The sequence below is a fragment of the Myotis lucifugus genome, unplaced genomic scaffold (genome assembly GCF_000147115.1).
Source record: "Myotis lucifugus unplaced genomic scaffold, Myoluc2.0 scaffold_57, whole genome shotgun sequence".
Lineage (NCBI taxonomy): Eukaryota > Metazoa > Chordata > Mammalia > Chiroptera > Vespertilionidae > Myotis > Myotis lucifugus.
In genome coordinates this window covers 6,761,448-6,782,180 of record NW_005871105.1, presented here as the reverse complement: position 1 = coordinate 6,782,180, position 20,733 = coordinate 6,761,448, and the positions used below count along the sequence as shown (strand labels likewise).

The 20,733-nt window shown below is 40.9% G+C and overlaps 1 protein-coding gene across 3 annotated transcripts in view; it reads right to left on the bottom strand.

Moving 5' to 3' along the window:
* NCOA7 (nuclear receptor coactivator 7) overlaps nucleotides 1–20,575 on the bottom strand; it is a 114,686-nt gene extending 94,111 nt beyond the window's left edge. The window contains exons 1-2 of one of the 3 annotated variants that reach the window (XM_014456255.2): nucleotides 20,439–20,575; nucleotides 6,015–6,128 (exon numbers count right to left, since the gene is read on the bottom strand). In XM_014456255.2, the coding sequence (XP_014311741.1) occupies nucleotides 6,015–6,064 (50 nt within the window). In that variant the 5' untranslated portion in view covers nucleotides 6,065–6,128; nucleotides 20,439–20,575. Of the gene's footprint in view, nucleotides 1–6,014; nucleotides 6,131–7,008; nucleotides 7,109–20,438 lie in introns of those variants that run through there. The other 2 variants (XM_023754198.1, XM_023754199.1) reach the window with 2 other exon arrangements.
* Between the last annotated feature and the right edge of the window lie 158 nt (nucleotides 20,576–20,733).

Genomic DNA, 20,733 nt, shown 5'->3' with positions numbered 1-20,733 from the left:
TCCTGAATGAATCCTCACTCCTGCATTTATGTTCTTAATGAAGCCCAACACACATACAAAGAGCATAAAGGGACCTACAGAAAAATCACTACATGGGTTCTAAATTCTACCAAAGCCAAATAATGTCGAAAAGAGTGTGGAAGAGGGGATGGAAGAGGGCACAGGGGCCATAGTGAATAAGGATCACTCCGGAGGGTAGGACAGGGAGTATAATTTGCTTTAATAATTCAATTTTTCATTTGGTTTCAAGACCTGTCAAGTAGCAAGGAACTGAGACACACATATATGACATAGTAATTTGGTGTATACAAATTCTTTGGAAATGCATGGGAAAATGTCTCATGAGTTGTTAGATCTGAAATAAACAACTGGTACAAAACAACACTGAGAATCCTGAAAACCAGGTGGGCTAGGGTCAGGAGATCCTCAAACTCCTTAAGGTTTATCCAGAATAAACTTATCTAGTAGTGATGCTAATTCACTCTTTGTATTTAGAGTTACAAAGGTGTATTTCAAGATAAATTATAAGAAAGGAAGTGTTGAATGATCCTCAAATCGCTAATTTCAAACCAAAATTTTAAGCTTTTCTTTGATGCTAAATTCAGAGAGAGAGAAACGTCAGCAAAGGAGGTAAATAAAGGATTATTTAGCAAACACAACCACATGATGTTTATGAAAATACGTGGTAAAACAGTGCACCAAGAAAACAGGCTACTTGCCCTAACCAGTTTGGCTCAATGGATAGAGCATCAGCCTACAGACGGAAGGGTCCCAGGTTCAATTCCCAGTCAAGGCACAAGCCTGGGTTGTGGGCTCGATCCCCAGTAGGGGGCATGTAGGAGGCAGTAGATCCATGATTCTCCTTCATCATTGATGTTTCTATCTCTCTCTTGTCTCCCTTCCTCTCTGAAATCAATAAAAAATATTTTTTTAAAAAAAAGAAAGAAAAGAAAACAGGCTACATAACTACTCTTAAGGGAAAAGGGATGGGGGAGGGTGAGCAGAGTTTAAAAGCAATACTGCGGGTGGTAGCAGGCAGAAATCAGGAGAGACCTTCCTCTTGATCTTCCCTGCACACTCCCAAAGACTTGTGATTGCATCAGCTTGGTCTTGCCCTTTGCCTGACTTCACATTCTTCTCTGGAGATCTTGCTTGGGCTGCCCTTAGGCACACGGCTCCAGAGAAATCAGCCCTGTGTTGTCAGAAACTGGCCTTATCAGTAACTGATTTTATGGAATGCCACAGTTTTAGTCAGAAGGTATTTGAAAAGATTTATAACTTTGGCTGCCTCTTTTCTGACAATGGAGGGGTTTTTTTTGTTGTTGTTTGCTTTTTGTTTTCAATAAGTTGACCAATTTTGCATTATAATGGTTAAACTATGGTTTTGTCTTTTTGTCTTTCTCTCTCAACTCCTAGTAAATAATCATGTTGACATACTGTCTCAATAGCACCACTGATTTTTGTTCTTGTTCTAGCTCTATGCTTCTAAGGTCACACTTCATTTTTTCACATGCTTTTCTTAAAGTATTTAGAATAGTTTTCACAAGAGATCAAAGCAAACATTTCTGAATTGAAAACACTATTCTGTTTTTCATGTCATCTTGCATTCTCAGTTTAAGGGACTTCCCTAACTCTACATCCTAAGAACAAGAAGTGGTTAACTTTGAGTAGGTTGTTCACCAGTCACCCTTACTCCTGGAATCAATTTGGATTCAGACTGAGAAGGCACTATAACTTTTCCTTTTTGAGTTTTTTTGTTGTCATTGTAATGCTCACCCAAGGATATTTTTTCCATTGATATTTAGAGAGAGTGGAAGGGAGGGAGGGGTAGAAAATGAGAGAGAGAGAAACCTCAATATAAGAGAAACATTGATTGGAGGGGTTGCCTCACGCACATGCCCCAAACAAAGCCGAGATTGAACCTGCAACCCAGGTACGTGCCCTTGACTGGGAATCGAACCTGAGACCCCTCGGTACACAGGCCGAGGTTCTATCCACTGAGCACATCGGCCAGGGCAGGCACTATACTAGTAGCTTTTGAAATCACTATTTAGGGTACCCATAGGCAAAAAATAAAATAAAAAATCCTGATCTAAATTCACATCTTCTATAAAAATTAACTCAAGCTTGTTACTAACTTAAATATAAATTACTATTATTAAACTTTAAGAAGAAAAAAAATCTTCAAGATCTATGGCTGGGCAAAGAGTTGCTAGACTTGACATCGAAAGCACAATCCATAAAAGGAAAAACTAATAAATGTTGAAACTTAATGCCCACTGTGGTAGCATTAGGAGGTGGGGGCCTTTGGGAGGTGACTAGGTCATGAGGGTAGACCCCTCATGAACGGGATTAGTGCACTTGTAAAAAAGGCCTGAGAAAGCTCCTTGCCCCTTCCATCATGTGTGGATATAGTGGTTCTCAACCTTCTGGCCCTTTAAATACAGTTCCTCATGTTGTGACCCAACCATAAAATTATTTTCGTTGCTACTTCATAACTGTAATGTTGCTACTGTTATGAATCGTAATGTAAATATCTGATATGCAGGATGGTCTTAGGCAACCCCTATGAAAGGGTCGTTCGACCGCCAAAGGGGTCGCAACCCACAGGTTGAGAACCACTGGGTTAGAACAAGAGGACAACCTTATACTGTCACTGTTGTAATGAGCTAGCTAATATTAATAACAGGAAGAAAGCACAGGAAGGCCAGACATTCATGGTCATCCAGGCAGCCTCACCAGGAAGCTACCATTTAACACTCCCCATAAGGAGCCACGGATCCATTCCCTGCAGATCACTGGGGGAGGGGACTGGACCAATGGAAGATGGACGCATGCACAGTGAAGTCGGGTGACGTAGGGAAGACACTTGCCTGTCAGTCTAGCCTGGGGAACCATGGATTGGCTAGAGGGGGTGCAGACACTGCAAGCACATGAAATCTTAGGCTAAAATCCCCAAAGCAATTCTCTCTCTTGTTCCTCTGGCCTGGCTCCTGCTTCCTTGCACTCGCCCATGTTCCCTCCCTAGCCATGCGGCCCTAGAAGCTGCCTGGCCATGGCCATATGGGCCCCCACACAATAGACTCCAGCTGGGAACACAAGCTAAGCTCGCCTGATGCTGGACTGGACTGTGCAAAAATGGAACAGAGGCTCTGGCAGTGGCTTTAACCCCAGCTCTACTGAAGACACAGCTGGACTTCTTCCAAGGCAGGATGGAGGGAGAGGCGACCTTGGAAACTCAGGGGTCCAATTCCACACAAATAAGTATCACTCATTCTCCTGTGCAAGTCTCAGAAAATCCCTGTTCTCATGACATCGCAAGAAGCCCACTTCCACTGGCAACAGGTAGGGACAGGAGGTCTCCCCACCAGGAACAATATGAACCAAGAAGTGGGCTCTTAGCAGACACAGAACCTGATCATGCTGGTACCCAGACCTCAGACAGCCAGCCTCTGGAAGTGTGAGGAATAAATTTCTGTTGTTTAAAGGCCACTCAGTCTGTGACAGTTTGTTACAGCAGAGTGAATAAACTGAGATAGCAAGATCATTATACTGGGTGAAAAAAATCTAATCCCAAAAGGTTTTATACTATATGATCCCATTTAGTAATATTTTTTAGAAACATCGATGAGAGAGAAACATCGATCAGCTGCCTCCGGCACATCTCCTACCGGGGATGTGCCCGCAACACAGGTACATGCCCTTGACCGGAATCGAACCTGGGACCTTTCAGTCCGCAGGCCGACGCTCTATCCACTGAGCCAAACCAGTTTCGGCTAGTAATATTTTTTAGATCACAAATGAAAGGGATTGAAAACAGATTAGTGGCCTGGCCAGCATGGCTCAGTCAGTGGTTGAGCATTGATCTATGGACCAGGAGGTCAGGGCACATGGCTGGGTTGTGGGCTCGATCCTCTCAGTGTGGGGCGTGCAGGAGGCAGCCAATGAATGATTCTCTCTCATCATTGATGTTTCTATCTCTCTTTCTCTTCCTTTCTGAAATAAATAATAAAAACAAAACAGATTAGTGGTTCTGAGGGGTGGAAGGTAGAGGAAAGGAAGTGAATATGGCTACAAAAGGATGGTACATGGGATATTTTGACAGAATTGCTCTGCATCTTGATTGTGATGGTGGCCATACAAATCTACACATGTGATAAAATTGCACAGAACTAAATACACAAAAAAACACACACAAACACAAATGAGTGCTTATGAAACCTGGTGAAGTCTGAATTAGGTCAGTAAATTGTATCAGTGATAATTTTCTAGGTGTGATATTATAGGATAATCACATAAGGTTTTACCATTGTGGGAAACTGGATGAAAAATATAGGATACCTCTGTATTATTTCTTACAACTACATACGAATCTATAATGATCTCAAAATAAAGCGTTTTTTTAAAAATCACTATACACTTATTTATTCTAAGTGTCCTACCTTTCTAGTGTTTCACCCATTTGATGCCTGATGTCTTCCTTGCCCAAACAATCTTGTTACTCTCTATAGTCCCAATAGTGAAAAACATTTCAATTCACTACAATTAGTAGTTTAATTCTTGCTTTCCAAAACCTCTCATTCATGGTTTACTATTACTAATTGGAACACACCCTTTGGAAACAACCCTATATTTGAATACAGACTCTTACATGGCATGAAATGGACAAAATACTTACTTTCTTAATTACCTCATTGGTAAAACAGGGGGAAAACCTAAGACACAGGTTTATTATGAAGACTGAAAAAAATAGTATAAGCACTTGGCACACAGTAAGTAGTTCCTTAAATATTCACTTCCTTCCTTTTTCCATTAATAATCCAAAACCTAGCTTAATTTCTAGATGAAAACATCAACAAATAACTTTGGCTGTTAGTTTCCAAGGCTTATATTTGGAAAACAGGACATGCATTTTTTAAATATGTCTTTATTGATTTTTTTTAGAGAGAGAGGAAGGGAGAGGAAAAGAGAGATAGGAACATTGATGAGAGAGAAACATCGATGGGCTGCTCCTACACACCCCCTACTGGGGATTGAGGCCACAACCCAGGCAAGTGCCCTGACTGGGAATTGAACTGGCGATCCTTGGTGCCTAGGTCAATGCTCAACCACTGAGCCACACCTGCCAGGCAGGACGTGCATTTTTAATGAGCATAAATAGGGGGTTGGGGATGTGGTGAGCCTGAGTTCAGTTCTTAAGTAGTATTTCAGTTTAGGAGACAGTAATGATCCTTTTAAGCTTATCTTCTCACTCTGATTTTCAAAACATTCTAATTATCAAAAATGATTTGATTTACAAATGTTTTAGCTTATTCATTTTATTGTGATTAGTGAGTGGCTGCCATATAGATGTTTAAATCTGTAAATAGCAACTGAGAATGTACTAGATTACGTCTCCCAGATACTAACAAATGTATATATGTTGGATGAGTTCAAGCCTTAAAAATGACATGGACACACAGCCCCTGGCCCTGTAGCTCAGTTGGTTAGAGAGTCGTCCCAATACGCCAAGGTTGTGGGTCCCATCCCCGTCAGGGCACATATAAGAATCAACTAATGAATGCATAAATAAGTGGAACAACAAATTGATGTTTCTCTCTCTCTCTCTTTCCTCTCTAAAATCAATCAATAAAAAATGTTTAAAAATGACATGGATACTATTGATAGAATTTCCATCCATTCCAACCTCCTACAAAAATACTATTTATTTTTCTGCGTCTATGAGTTCTCATTGCTTAATTCCTTCGCCTTTTCCACCCAGCCCCCAACCAAAAATACGTTTTAAGTAATGGATACCCCACACACAAGGTATCAGACTTTAAATATGCCATAGATTTTGAGTGATAGCTCAACCGATTAAGCTACAGAGCAGGAAACAAAGTATATTTAACTTCTATAGGTTACCTACTCTGTTTATGAACAATCACAAGCCACAAAATGCCAAGAATATAGACAAAGTCCTCTCAAAAATTTTTTTTAAAGTACTGATATAACTTTGCAGAACAAATGCTTACCGAGCAAAATAACTTTGTTTCCGTTCTTTCTTCTCTTCCTTGGTATCCATAATATGAAGTTAAAAGTGCAAAGTATTTGGGGAAGTACTTCTTTGTAATCAATGAGTCATAACCCTGTAATAAAAAAATCAACAAAGCGACTATAAATTAAGACACTTACAACGGCCAATATTAAGAATAAAGCAGAGGGAACATATCCCATAATAAATGGAAGAAAAGCTTTACCAGTCAACACAACCACATGAGTCATATGAAGTACAAACGCCCATGGGGGACTAATTTAAACAAAACTAAAAAATAAAAGGCGGCTAGAAAAAGAAACTGAAGTGTTCTCCTCCTAATTAACAATTATTTCAAAATGTGCTGAAATGAAAACCACAGGCTTTGGAAGAGCTTAGGCCAGCTATCAGAAGCTAATTTTTAAAAAATATTTAAACTCATAATCACTCTTTTCAAGTAATGAATAATGACTATGTCTCATACATATGGAAAATGGATCAGCTAGGTGTTTTACAAGAATGTTCTTTCTTTAAAAATAAAAATCACGTCACTGTTCTATTTTGTTTTCGGAAACACGCCAGCGAGACCATCCCACTGAGCAAACGTGGAAATGAAAGTGCGAAGCCTCTGGAAGCTGTTCCCAATGGCTTCACCCACTTGCCCCTGCCTCTGCCTCTCCACCCCTGCTCCCTGCATCTACACTTCCCGGGAGCACTTTAAACCTATAATACAAGGTTGTCTCCAGATCAGTCTTCCTTAAATACCACTTTCATCCCCGCGGCCCTGCTCAGAAATTCCCAGTGTCTACTTACTGCCTGATTCACGGACCTGACTTTCCTGCAGAGCACCAACCTTCCCGACATCTGTCTTTACACCCTAAAGGGGTATCAAAGTAAAAGCAAAGAGTGTGGAGCAATCAAATTATTTACTAATTCATTTCAACTCACTAAACAATGCACAATACATATTACATGAAAGGTGCTGGAATACGTACCAGAGACCAAAGATAAATATAACATGATATTTGCCCTAATGGAAGGTACTGTCTTGCAAGGGAAACACTTAGGATTCCCAGTCAGTGGGCTGCTTATGGAGAAGGCACAGGTGCCACTGGAGCCTAGAGGAAGAACACTCAGCCTTATGCACTCCTCACACACACCAAGATCTGGAGGATGAGCAGGGGTTTCCTAGTTAAAGTACAGGGAAGCAGGTCCAGCTTGAACAAAAGCAAGAAGACAGTATTTCCCTCCTATGCTAGGATTACTAGTAAATGTGCAGCAGAGCAACGGTGGGAGCTGAGGATGAAGACATGGCCAACATTAGGTCATGGAAGACCCTTTATGCCACACTAAAAAGCGTGAGCTTCATCCTAGCTATGCATTATGTGCTGCCCACCCCCTTCACTACACCACGCAGTCACACTGAACCCAATGGCAGCCCTTGCAGAAGACATCACCAAACTGACCAGAGATGGTTCACAAGATTAAATATCTCTGATGTGTATGAAAGGAAGCCACCATAGGGTTTTACATGAGGGAGTAATATATGCAGACTGTAGAAAATGGACTTAAAAGGATACAACACAGCTCTGGACGGTGTGGCTCAGTTGGTTGAGCACTGTCCCATGCACCAAAAGATCACCGGTTCAACTCCCAGTCAGGGCACATGCCCAGGTTGTAGGTTTGATCCCCAATTGGGGCATGTGCAGGAGGCAGCCAATCAATGTTTCACTCACATATGGATGTCTCTCTCTCTCTCCCCCCACCTCTCTCTCTTTCTCCCTTCCTCTATCCTTCCCTCCCTCTCCTTTCTTCTCTCTCTCAAAATCAATTTTTTTTTAAAAAAAAGAATGAAGCATAGGGTGAAGCAGATCTATTAGAAAGAAATTACAGTAAAACTACTTCAGAGAGAAGGCCCACATTTAGGTAGCAATATTTAACACAGAAAGAGGAGAAATGAATTCAAAAAATATTTAGGAGGCAGATTAGTTGAGATTTGATGACTCATTCAATGTAGACAACATGGGAAAGGAAGAAAGGAAGACTGTCCGAGTTGTTGCTTCAGGGTCTGCGTAGACTGTGATATCACAGATATGATATAATTTACATGAAGGGGTCAGACAGGGGAGCATAAACAGATGAAAGAAGGTTCGGGACATGTTGTTTTGGAGGGGCCCTTAGGCTAGTCAGCTAGAGATATTCACAAGATGTGTGATTACATCTAAAGCACAAGAATGCAGTTAGGGCTAAAGAAAAAGACTTAGAAATTACCAGCATATGGTTGTGGTTAAGGAGGGGGGCCAGGATGGTGATGAGAACACCCTGAAACCATGACAACTACGCACAAGTCCCCGTATGGAAACACAGTCTGGGGACACCGCCTGAACTCGTACTGCTTTATCTCCTCGTCCCTGACATGGGCTCCACCCTCAAGTTGACCAACCTGTAGGGAAAATAAGAGTTATGCAAATAACTAAAATGTAGTAGGGTTAGTAACTTGGAGCTGTCCCAAAGACTACTACTAGGAATCCAAAGGACCCAAAGTTCAATTTTGATTGAGATGTTAAAGTAAATCTTTCAGGGCAGTGACGATTTCAATAGGCAAAGAGGAAAAAGAGAGAGCATTCCAGAAAAAGGGAACACACCTGAGCACAGGTAAGGATGTGAACAGGGCAAGACACATTCAGGCAAGGACAACAGGGGGGCTACCAGGTAGGAAAAGCAAACAAATCATGATGCCTGCCTACTGTAAGTCATTTATTTTAACATATGATCTATGTTATCTCTTTTAATCCTTATGACCACATTATGAGTTCAGTATCCATTAAAATGAGGCTGAGAGGTACTAGTTTCCTTAGTTCAACAGCAGCAGTGGAATCGGCGCAAATCCAGTTTGGTGTACACTTCAATGCCTGTCAATAACCGCGGAGCCAGAAAGCATGTGGATAGAGCTAGAAAAGAAATCTGGAACCAGCAGCGTCCACTCTCTCAGCATAAATTCTGCCGGTTATGACAAATGCAGCTGTCACTGCGGGAGTGGGCCACTGAGACCTCTGACAGGACCGCATCGATGGAGAAAGGCCAGGCCTGCCTGAATTACCCAGCTCGCAACCTTCACCTTTTACTCTTTCCCCAACTCTGAAGCAACTCTGCTAGTCTTCCTTCTGACCAGATTAGCACAAGGCCCGCTTCTGCTCTGAAGCCTTCCCTGACCACTTGTGTGCCCTTCTCTCTCTCCGTTAAGCTTATTTCACATGCCCCTTATCACTTACTGGGAGGCCCTTAATTACACTGGGTGACAACGGACAAGGCCACCTCCCTTAGCCTCCTCCCCAGCTGCAAACAAACCGAAAGTTCCTTCAAGTCAAAAACCACCATGTTTCATATTTTCTTTATACTTTATACTAAATAGGTAACATAGAACGAAGAAGAAAACCCACGTAAAAGCCACGCAAGTAACTAATCTAGACTTGGGGTAAGGCCAATTATATGGCAAACTGATTTGTATCACTAATATGGCAAACTGATAGAAATCCAAAGATTCCTCCCAAATTCAGAACTACTTGGGGACGGGGGATGGAAACTCAAGCCAGCCTCTCTTGGACTCCAGAAAGCATTAGAATGCCAGGTGGTTTATTTTAAAGTTCCTCGCCTGCACACCGCCATATGCGATGATTTCTCTTTATTAGATTTCCCCTCATGAATAAAAATGAAGTCATAACAATCTAATTGGAAAATTTTTATATTGCAAGCCGAGCCAGAAACGCATATTTAGTTCCAGTGGAAAAATATTGACAAAAATATGCACAAGAGAAAAATGATTAAATGATCCAAGAACTGACATCTGGTGCTGCTGTATCTCTCTAGAACTGGCAAAGCTTTTTTTTTTCTTCTCTCTAATATATTCTATTCGATAAATTTAAAATATGCTAATCGTTGATTTCTTTTCAATTTTGGGGAATTTTGATATTCCTTAAACAAGACAGATGCAGCCCTTTCAACTCTAGACACCGACAGATTAACCAGAAAGAGATCAGCGAAGGATGCTATCAACATCATTTGCACAGAGCACCACACGGCAGCCTTCATGCTTCAGTGAAGAACCAAAGATCCTTAAATCAATCTCTAATGCGAACTACATTTTCCATTACAAGTGGTTATAATGGGCTTCTTAAAAGCCCCTCTTCCACCTACTGTTGACTTTTCCTCACATCAATAAACTCTCGACTCATCCAAGCACTGAATTACAAGAGTATCTTGCATTTACGGTGTATTACAGACCAAAAAGACTTTTATGAGGAAGCACTTCTATCTAAATATTTACTTTTGTGATCTTAAATCAGGATAGTCCACTTAAACCGACATCTAGTTCATTATTCAAATAAAATTGGCACATCCACCATCCTTACCGCATAAGAGGGTGTTGAAGACAAAGTAGGTCTGGATTGCCAGCAAAGTGCTCCGTTTGAGACCAGGTGCTGCCACGCAGAAGGAATTGAAGCACAGAGCTATCGGGGACTTCCTAACTCCACCCAACCAGTGTGACCTGCACCGTCCAGGTGGCCTCTGGCTTCACCTCTCACACATTCAGGTATAACCAGTCCAGACTGGGGGAAAAACAGTGTATACTCATGATGTCCATCAACTGTTTTCCCCAAAACATGTTTCTTATTATACAAATGAAAAAATGACAAGCACATACTTTGAGGCTTGGTCACACTAAGTTTGGCCATTTAAGGAACAGACCAAAATGTTTCTTTCTATGCAGACATTCCCTTTTAGAAAATACACATAAAGAAATATAATGGCCCTAACCGGTTTGGCTCAGTGGATAGAGTGTTGGCCTGCGGACTGAAGGGTCCCAGGTTCGATTCCGGTCAAGGGCATGTACCTTGGTTGCGGGCACATCCCCAGTGGGGAGTGTGCAGGAGGCAGCTGATTGATGTTTCTAACTCTCTATCCCTCTCCCTTCCTCTCTGTAAAAAACCAATAAAATATTAAAAAAGAAAGAAAGAAAGAAATATAATGGGTGTTCAGTCTTTCTCAAAGCCACGCTGTCATTTAAAATAACAAAGGCAGCCCTGTCCGGTTTGGCTCAGTAGATAGAGTGTCGGTCTGTGGACTGAAGGGTCCCAGGTTCGATTCTTGTCAAAGGCATGTACCTTGGTTGCGGGCACATCCCCAGTGGGGTGTGTGCAGGAGGCAGCTGACCGATATTTCTAGCTCTCTATCCCTCTCCCTTCCTCTCTGTAAAAAATCAATAAAATATATTTTTTAAAAAAATAACAAAGGCAGGCCCTGGCCAGGTGGGTCAGTTAGTTGGAGCATCACCTGGCACACCAAAAAGGTTGCAGGTTCAATTTCCAATCAGGGCACATACCTAGGTTGCAGGTTTGATCCCTGGTAGGGTGTGTACAGGAAGCAATCAATTGGTGTGTTTCTCTCTCACATCAATGCTTCTCTCTCATTCTCTCTCTCTCTCTCTAGCCAGTCCTCCTTCTCTAAAAAAAACCCAAAACATCAATAAACAAAATACTTATATACTATATACTGTATATTGGTCAAAGTGCTGGTCTGGTTTACCCTGGAAAAAAATTGGGATGAAACGATAGCTATTTTCAAATATTTTAAGGGTCTTATCTGGTAGAGGATTTAGGCTTATACAATAGACTTTCAAGGACTATACCTAGAACCAGGCATTAACTATGGAGGGAGAGGGGTCTTGGCTCAAGTAAGGAAGAACTTTCTTACAGACAGATGCAGACAGCTGCCTCCAGAAAGAGTGGCTTCCGAATCATCTTTAGTGATTGAGCACAAGCAGAACGACCACGTCATGAGATTGCTGTAGACCAGCACTTCGAAACCTTATCAAAATCAACACCCCTCATCTAAATAAATATGTAAATATTTTCCAAATACTCCTTTTATAATATTGAAATGAAGTTCATATAACCTACGTATACACTTCATTTTATGAAATCAATATAATGCCCAAAGAAAAGCAACAGGTAACAGGTACTTCAAAATGTAAATTCTCAAATTTAAAAAAAAAATCTACGTAATGCCAAAAAGAAAAGTAATTTATAACAGGTATTTCAATTCGTAATTTATAACAGGTGTTTCATTAGAAGACATAATGAAACACTTGGATGCCTACGCTTACTTACATAGGACAAGTTTAGCTGTAGGAGACATGAGATCAGGAACTATTTCCCTATATAGAAAAGTACAGGAAAATGAAAGAGCAGAAGGAAGAAGGAGAGGATGGGTAGTGGGGGGGGGGGGCGGTGCATGGAACATTAGAATAAAAACTAGAGCTATAATAACCAGAGTGATATTTCTATGCATGGCAATTTAGATGTAATCTTTTTTTTCTTTAAAATGTCCCACTAAATATTCAGGTAAGTCCTATACAAGATAGGAAATTCCAAATACAGGGACAGTTCTCCTTTGTCTAAGACTATCCCCTTCATTGCAGGGCACTTGGCAACTCTGCTTCCCCCCATCTCATTGCCAGTAGTGCCCCCCCAATAATCATGCCAACCCAACTGCACCTTGGTGGGGGCTAATGCCCTCGATGAGAACAACTATTCCAGAAGAAAGTTCAGTTCTATGGGGAAACTCATATTTTAAATGATTTTTTTAATTGGAAATATTTTATTTCCTTTGAAGCTGATGTTTTATACACATTGCACGTGAGAAGTTGCCTGTTTTCGATATGCTCTGTGCCTCACTGACTGACCCCTTTGACCCATGTTGGTAAGGCAGCACGGCACCTGTACAGCAGGGCAGGCTTGGTTGCACTGCAGACTAGTATTTCCAAGAGATGTAGCCATGGGCAAGTTACTCCATTTCTCCAGCCCTTTTACAGATAAGGAAATTCTGTAAAATTTCTTTATCTGTAAAAGGGCTGTAATAGCGATTAAATGTGTCCATGGAACAGAGAATTCTAGCCACTGAGATTCCAATCAACCCAAATGTTCAAGTGTTTATGATTCCTACCTTCAACAACACCTGTCGCATTAGACTCAAATCTGCCCTAAACATTAAAATCATATAGTGAACTAACTCAAGCTAGGCAGTTCTAGTGACTATAATGATGACAACAGGCAGCAACAGTGAAACATTTATTGAACATGAACCATATGCACCACATTTTTGGGTCAGTGCTGTTCCACACAGACTAATCTTTATGACTGTATGAAGGTCTCAATATTCTTAATCCTTTTCAGATAAAAAATGTGCAGTCTAGAAAGGGTAAAGAACTTGTTCAAGGTCAAAGAGCCATGAGTTAAAGCCAGAATGGTCAGTTTTGTCTTATACCAGAATCAGAACCACTGATAACAGCCTCTAACGTTAGGCCATGTTACTGCATAGAATTTTCACTTCAACTACCCACCATTCAAAAGTTCTGGCCAGTTTTCCTTTAGGATGTAATTCCTAAACTCAATATTCTCCAAGGAAACTTCCATTATTAACAAGGGAGATAAAGTTTACATCAATAAAGCAACCAGGAAAAAAGGTATAATAAAAATTAATGCCAAATAAAATGTGTTAAGCACAGAGAGGTACTAAGGGAAAGAAAGGGGCCATGGTCACGTAGGCCAGTGTTGTTAGGAAAGGTGTTTGAAGTGGGATGACAACCAAAGCAACCACTAGTGATTACATTTCAATTGTGCTACACAACCAACAATCATCTGTTCACCAGAAACAGTTTTATCCTTAATGCAAATGTTCTCCCAGAGCATGCTCAAGAGGACAGCAATTCTATCTGGTTTCGCCTCATGTGTCAGGCAAAGACGAGGCAGAGAGAGACAAGTAGTGCTTTGGTTATGTGAAGGCAAACCCCTATTCTGTAAAACTACTGTTTGGAATTCTCTGCTATTCTTTAGACGGCCTCTTATTCTGAAAAAATAACTTTGCTTTCTAGCCTGCTTGAATAATGAAGAAGATAAACTTAGCTGTCTGACCTTGTAGGCCAGAGACTAGATACGTCCAATGGATAGAACTGTGTAGTTTTCAAGGCCGCCAGCAGCACACAAAGGGCTGGCTCTTCCATAAAAAAAGGAAGTTCTGCTTGTAGCTTTGCTTAGAATTTGGATTCATTTCCCTGAGCCCACCGCAGTGAATAAAGTGTAACTCCAAACTCTCAGAGCGTTGCTTGGTTCTCCGGTTTTTCTGTAACAGTTAGTACAGGCATAGTCTAAAATGTGGTAAATACAAAAATGTGGGTTCAGGACAAAGCATAATGAAATGTCTAAGGGCAAGGAGCCCTGCCCAGCAGGAAATGAAGTCAGCACTGTGAAATACTATGACCTCTTCTTGAAGACAAATTATGCATATGAGTTTCAACTAGAATTTTCCCAGAGACTGGGTTAAGAAACCAGTCCATGGTTTAAGTGCCTTTCTTTTAAAGGTTTATTAAGTTGATTGATATAAAAGTTATTGTAGCCGGTCGGCATGGCTCAGTGGTTGAGCGTTGACCTATGGACCAGGAGGTCACAATTTGATTCCCGGTCAGGGCACATGCGGTCAGGGCACATGCGCCTGGGTTGCGGGCTCAATCCCCAGTGGGGGGGCGTGTAGGAAGCAGCGGATGATTCTCTCGAATCATTGATGTTTCTACCTCTCTCTCCCTCTTCCTTCTTCTCTGAAATCAATAAAAATATATTTTTTAAAAAAAGTTCTTATAGAATTCAAAAGAGAAATGGCCCTTTGCTAGGCTGGATTGCTCGTCTCAATTGTGAATTCCTTCCCTGAAAGAGAATAATACAATGGCTATGCCACTTTGTGGTGCTTTGCACTAGTATGAAGAGTGTATATCTTCCCCCACATGACCATGTGGCTTGTTTTGACCAACAGACTAAGGATTAACAGTGTGCCTGATTCAACTAAGAGGCCTGGCAAGTGTCTGCACTCCACCAGAAGAGTACGGAAGGGTGCTGAGGACGCTGCCCTCCTGGAGTGCTGAGTTCATGCAGGGGGAGAGCGGGAGGCCAGGCTGAGTGCCTGAAATGTGAAGAGGACACAATTCCATGATGACCTAAGCAGCATTCTCTGGCTTAAACTTCCAAGAGGAAGCCACCACCCATAAAATCTCATGAATCATTCCTCTTGGTCTACTTATTCTTGAACTAGCCTGGAGCTGATCTATACACAAAGCAATGGAGCTAAACACAAGAAAATACCAAGCAGATGGCATGTGGGTGAAGACGATGGGGAAGTGAAATATGAGTAGCTTTGAAAGGAGGAAGAGAAAGTAAAATATGTAAAAATGAATATGCATTTGGTAAAGAAAAGCACAGAATGCAAGAATCCTATCATCTTAATAATTTCTAACAAGTACATATGGATAACAAATAAAAATGTGAAAAATGAAAATGATCCCATCATTCCTATGATTCCATGGGGGTGTGTGGGGGGGGAGCTTTAACATTCTGTGACTTTCCTATCTTTCTTCTCTGCAGGTGCAATTTAAAATCAAATCAGGATCTTTTTGTACATACAGTTGGGTATACTATCATTTAAAAAAAAAGTCTCCATTGTTGGACTTGTCTCAAAGGTTCACAATATCACCCTTGATGATAACTAATACGTATACAGTTGCTTACTCTGTGGCACACAGGGTTCCAAGTTCTTTACGGATATTTACTTACCTGATTCTCAATACCTTGTGGGAGACGGGTACTATTATCTTTATTTTACAGCCAAGAAAATCAAGGAGAAATTCACTTGCCTAAGTTCACAAAGCTGGTAAATGGTGCAACAGGACTCCGATCCAGGCAACTGGCTCAGAGTCCCAGCTCTTAACATTGTCTACCATACCACCTGCCTCCCACAGAAAAGGTGCGCATCACTGAAATTCAACCGCATCTCTGATTTCCTTAGGATGTACGCTTAGAAAAGAATCGCTGGTGCCAAGGGATTCCATGAGCTAAACTGCTCTTCATCCATAGTTTACCAACATACCCTCACCATCCACTGAAAGGGAATGTGACCCAACCTAAACCTTGCCAGCATTGTTATGAACTTTTAAAATCGAATTATAATTTGTATTTCCCTGATGCAATTAAGTTGGCTTTTTTTTTTTCATGCCTTGGCAATTTGTAGTTCCTATTTTGTGAATTCTCTATTCCTGGCATAGACTGAATGTTTGCGCACCTCCCTCTCCCATTCATATTTTGAAAACCTAATGCTCAAGGTGATGCCATAAGGTGGGGTCTTGGGAGGTGATTAGGTCATGAAGGCAGTCCCTTCATGAATGCGATTACAGCCCTCATAAAAGAGGCCCCAAGAGACCACAAAGAGAAAGAAGTCAGCCGTCTGCAACCCGGAAGAGGGCCCTCACCACACTCGACCATGCTGGCACCCTGATCTTGGACTTCCAGACTCCAGAACTGTCAGCAATAAATTTGTGCTGCGTAAAAGCAATTCAGTCTATGGTATTTTGCTATAGCAGCCCAACTGGACTAAATTCTTCCTCGAACGCTTTTTAAAGAGTTAAGGCATGTTAAATTGGAACTACTTTGGAAGGTGCTGTGATTCAAGGTAACAGAGGGCTGCTAACGAGCTGTTTCAGTGGGACCCTATAGGCGGGCAGGACCTTGGGGTACCCACCAGGACCTCCGCTGAGGGCTCAGCTCTAAGCACCTGGGACCATAAGGACTGAGCAGGCTGTCCCAACAGACGAATAGCCTGAGACTGTGCTTTATACCGTACAGCAGGGGCTGCACTCACCCAGTGGCTAGAATATCCATTACTGCTACTCAGGGCACCTCAATTCCTGGTACAAGATGTCTGGTTTGCTCAGTGAGGTCAGAATTATAGAAAGAAAATGAAAGATCTTGAGGTTTCTCACACCTATGGTGTCATCTCACGTTTTTCCTATTCTACGCAACATAGCAGGGTAGTGATCAGAGTCATCCACCAGAGGATTCCACGGGAACTGTGCTGAACAAACACTATTCAATTCTTACTCTGTGAATCCTCTGTTAATCAGTCAACAGCAAATTACCTCATGACAGGCCCTCTGCGATAAAGCTGAGCACCGTGGACACCATCTGGTTACTGGACTTGGAATTAAAAATACCTCATTCACATACTGAGGACCACTCTCTCCAGGTGGATCATATCATCTATCAGGGTCAACATTTCATAGTTTCTATTTCTTTCTTTTTTTCATGAATCCTCACTTGAGGACATTTTTTCCATTGATTTTTAGAGAGAGTGGGAGGAAGCGAGGAGGAGGGGTGGGGGAGAGAGAGAGGAAGAAACACCGAGACACACATCGCTGGCAGCCTCCCACACATGCCCCTACTGGGCCAGGGATGAACCTGCAACCCAGGTACGTGTCCTTGACTTAAATCGAATGCTTTTACCAATTTTAAATTGGTGATAAATGGACATAAACTTAAGTTAAAAAATAAGTGCTAAAAATTTAGTTTTGCAAAACTATGTAACACTGTTTCCCATTTGGCTATATAAGCTCATTCATACTAAACTTGCAATACTTGTTCAAAGCATATTTAATGGAACTGATTAAATTGTTAATCAAAAACATACTGTGTCCAGAGATCAAATTAGCAAATATTTTCATTTATTTGGTTTTATATTTTGTCTTGTCCCACAAAGGATGTGAACCAGCTTAAAAATAGAAAAATATAATTAGATAAAAATCAGAATCAACAAAAACAAGGTAGAACAGAAGCTCAAGATCAAAGGGAAAGTTAGAATATCAATATTAAGGTCACAGGTTTTTAAAGGGTCATTAAAACTGAGTTGCAAATTTGACTCAGTGTTTCCTCATTGTCAAATGAGAAAGGGAAATGATTCTAGTTCTGCATGATGAAAAATAGACATACTAATTGTTCAGTGAAAATAAAGCTTTCTTTGGCATTTAGAACTGAATGGAATTTCATGCATTGGTCTTCAAACAGGAGCTGTAGAAGGGACCATGATTTAATAACCTCATCTCCTAACGTAACAGTAGGTTTCTTGTAACTGTCTTTATTAACAGAATCCCTCAGTGTGAACACAAGAGTGGGGGTGGAGGGCTGCAAAGGATGCAAAACAAGGTAACCAAAGCATGTCGTTTCTGAAGATCAGGCTAGACTCCTAGTCTAATACCCAGAAAAGGTGGATGTCATGGCCTTTGTTCAGCCAACCCTCTAGAAACATTATTTCTCTCAATTAAGCTTCTGATCAAATTTATGAGCAGACAACTCATATTCTCTGGTATGTGCAGAAACAAAGGCATTCTACACCACTGTTGAGGGGAGATTAATGTACAACAATTACTCTTTAATCACCAGTTCCCCACATTTGAAATTCAAGGCTATACACATTTTCTTTTCTATACTTTTTCTGCAACCATAACAATTTTGGTTCCAACATGTGTGAATTGAGTAAATCCTATTGGATGTAAACAATAACAAATATATGGGCTGGGGTGAAATGGACTGGAATAAAAAAATTATGCCAGGATAAAAAGGACAGTAAATAACATTTAGCAAGGAAGAGATAGAGGTTTCTGCAATAAAAACTTAAGATACAGAAAAATAAGACAGAGTAAATCCAGGTCTTAGAATTGCATTCCAGTGGTGCATTTGGAGAGGGGTTCTGGGGGCTCACCAGACAGGTAGTGAGCCATGGAATCACAGAGGCATGGCACATTTACAGGCAGGATACACACAGAAAAATGCCTCTTCCATTCTGAGATTAGGAACCGGCTCATACTTCATTTATCTCAAGGCCAAGTGTACCAGCAGTTTAAAGGTTCAACTTCTATTTGTCAAATGAACAAATAACTATTTATTATCTACAACAAAGTAAAAAGAGTTTACTGAAACCATATGGGAGGGCTTTTTTGAGAAGTTTAAAGTGTGCAAGGAAGAACAATGTAAATTAACTGCTCATTATCCTCGATTACAAATTTAAGATGTGTAAAATGTAATTATCTGTATTTCTTGAGAGAATTTTTTGCTTTATTTCAAGGAATCATATTTTTCATAAGTGTCCTCCTACTGTAGGTTCCTCCAATCTTAGCAGCTTTTGCTTAAAAGTATTATTTCCTCCCATCTAGAAAGAATACAAGTAGGCTAGAGAAGCAGTAAGAATAAACTACAGCTTACTGTTGTTTTGTGAAAATAAGTCTTTTGGGTAATATGTAGTGAGGATGGTGAAGAGGTATTAAAATGACAAAAAAAGGAGGCAAGGAGAAAGCAAGCAAATGACTGAACCACACCCATATAATTTTGTTAAACAAAGCGATTGAAAAGAGGTTAATACTGACTCAGAAAACTTACATATCAAAAAATAAAAATAAGAACAGGAAATATCATAGTGCAAAAAAATAAATGAAATGTGATGCAGTTATCCTTGATTTCTTTCAAGAAAACATTAAATTTAAAAGCAGAAAGGCACTGACTCTTCCAAGCCCCTGATTTCACAACCACCCTGGTTGTCAAACTTATATTCTTATATACTGATATCTTTATATACGGAGGAAAACCCATATAGTTAAAAATATGTAACTATAACATATATTTTGAATCATTTAAGAATCCTAGACAATTCTACATGCTTTATTTTTTACCTTTCCCTGTAACAAAATACACTATAATTAGATCAACCATAACAACTCAACTTTGAAGCGAGTTAATATGTCACTTATTAACCAAACCCACTATTATTACCTCTGGAGTAACTTCGAATTTTCTTTTAAACATGAATCGTACTTTTAAAAATCGCGTGTCAGAGTTTAACTGAAATAAGTGTGATTACCAGTGGGACTGGAAAATTTGCAAGCCGGGACATGAAATAAACTTATATTAATAGTTGGGGAGAATTACCCATATGGTCTTAAACATGGCAAAATTCAAACGTAGATGCTAACCGAATTTGACTATTCACACAAAGAAGGAGTTTTAAAAATCCAGTTAAATTTCAACAGCCACAGGACAGACAAATACTAGTACATTTTGACACTAAATTGCCTTTAGATGAAACTTGAAACAGTTCTTACAAATAACTAATAAGCGCACCGTAAGCATTAGAGGCAAGGGATTACGGGATTGAACAAGGCTTAGTCCTCCTGGAGTTTACACTGGTTCGTCTTACAAAGCTCTAAACCTCAATACGTCCATGTCCAACTGGACCTTACAATGGCTCACTTTCCAAAACTGTAAGCCTTATTGTTTAAAATAAAACAATAATAACCTGCTAGAATGCATCACCAGTTCCTCAGAAATACAAACCGTAACACCTAGTTGGAAGCCAGGCTGCTCCCAAGGCTGCCTTCTGCTGGCGACTCTGTGCAAGCGCCCCGACACCTGTAACAAACTTGCCACTTGACACACATCCCTCCACCCGCACGGGGACCCCCAGCCTCGTGCATCCCCGGAATAAATCTGACTTCTAGAAGCACCTTGTCTAGCGAGCCCTCAAATGTGGGCTGTAAGGGGTTGAGCCACCTGTTTTATAGACCAGCCAGCCAGCTCTGAAATGCACAAAAATCCACGGCGACTTCTAGATGCCAAGAACAACGCTTTCCATGTCTCCACGTTCGGCTGAAACAGAAAAACCGCATCTGCTCATGCAGCCGAAAAAAAGACGATGACATATGTTCCCCTGCGCTGCTGAAAATCCAACGATCTTCCCCCCAAAATGAGCCGCGCGCCAATGAGCCCTCCCCCCCCCCCCCCATCCCCGGCCGGGGGGGG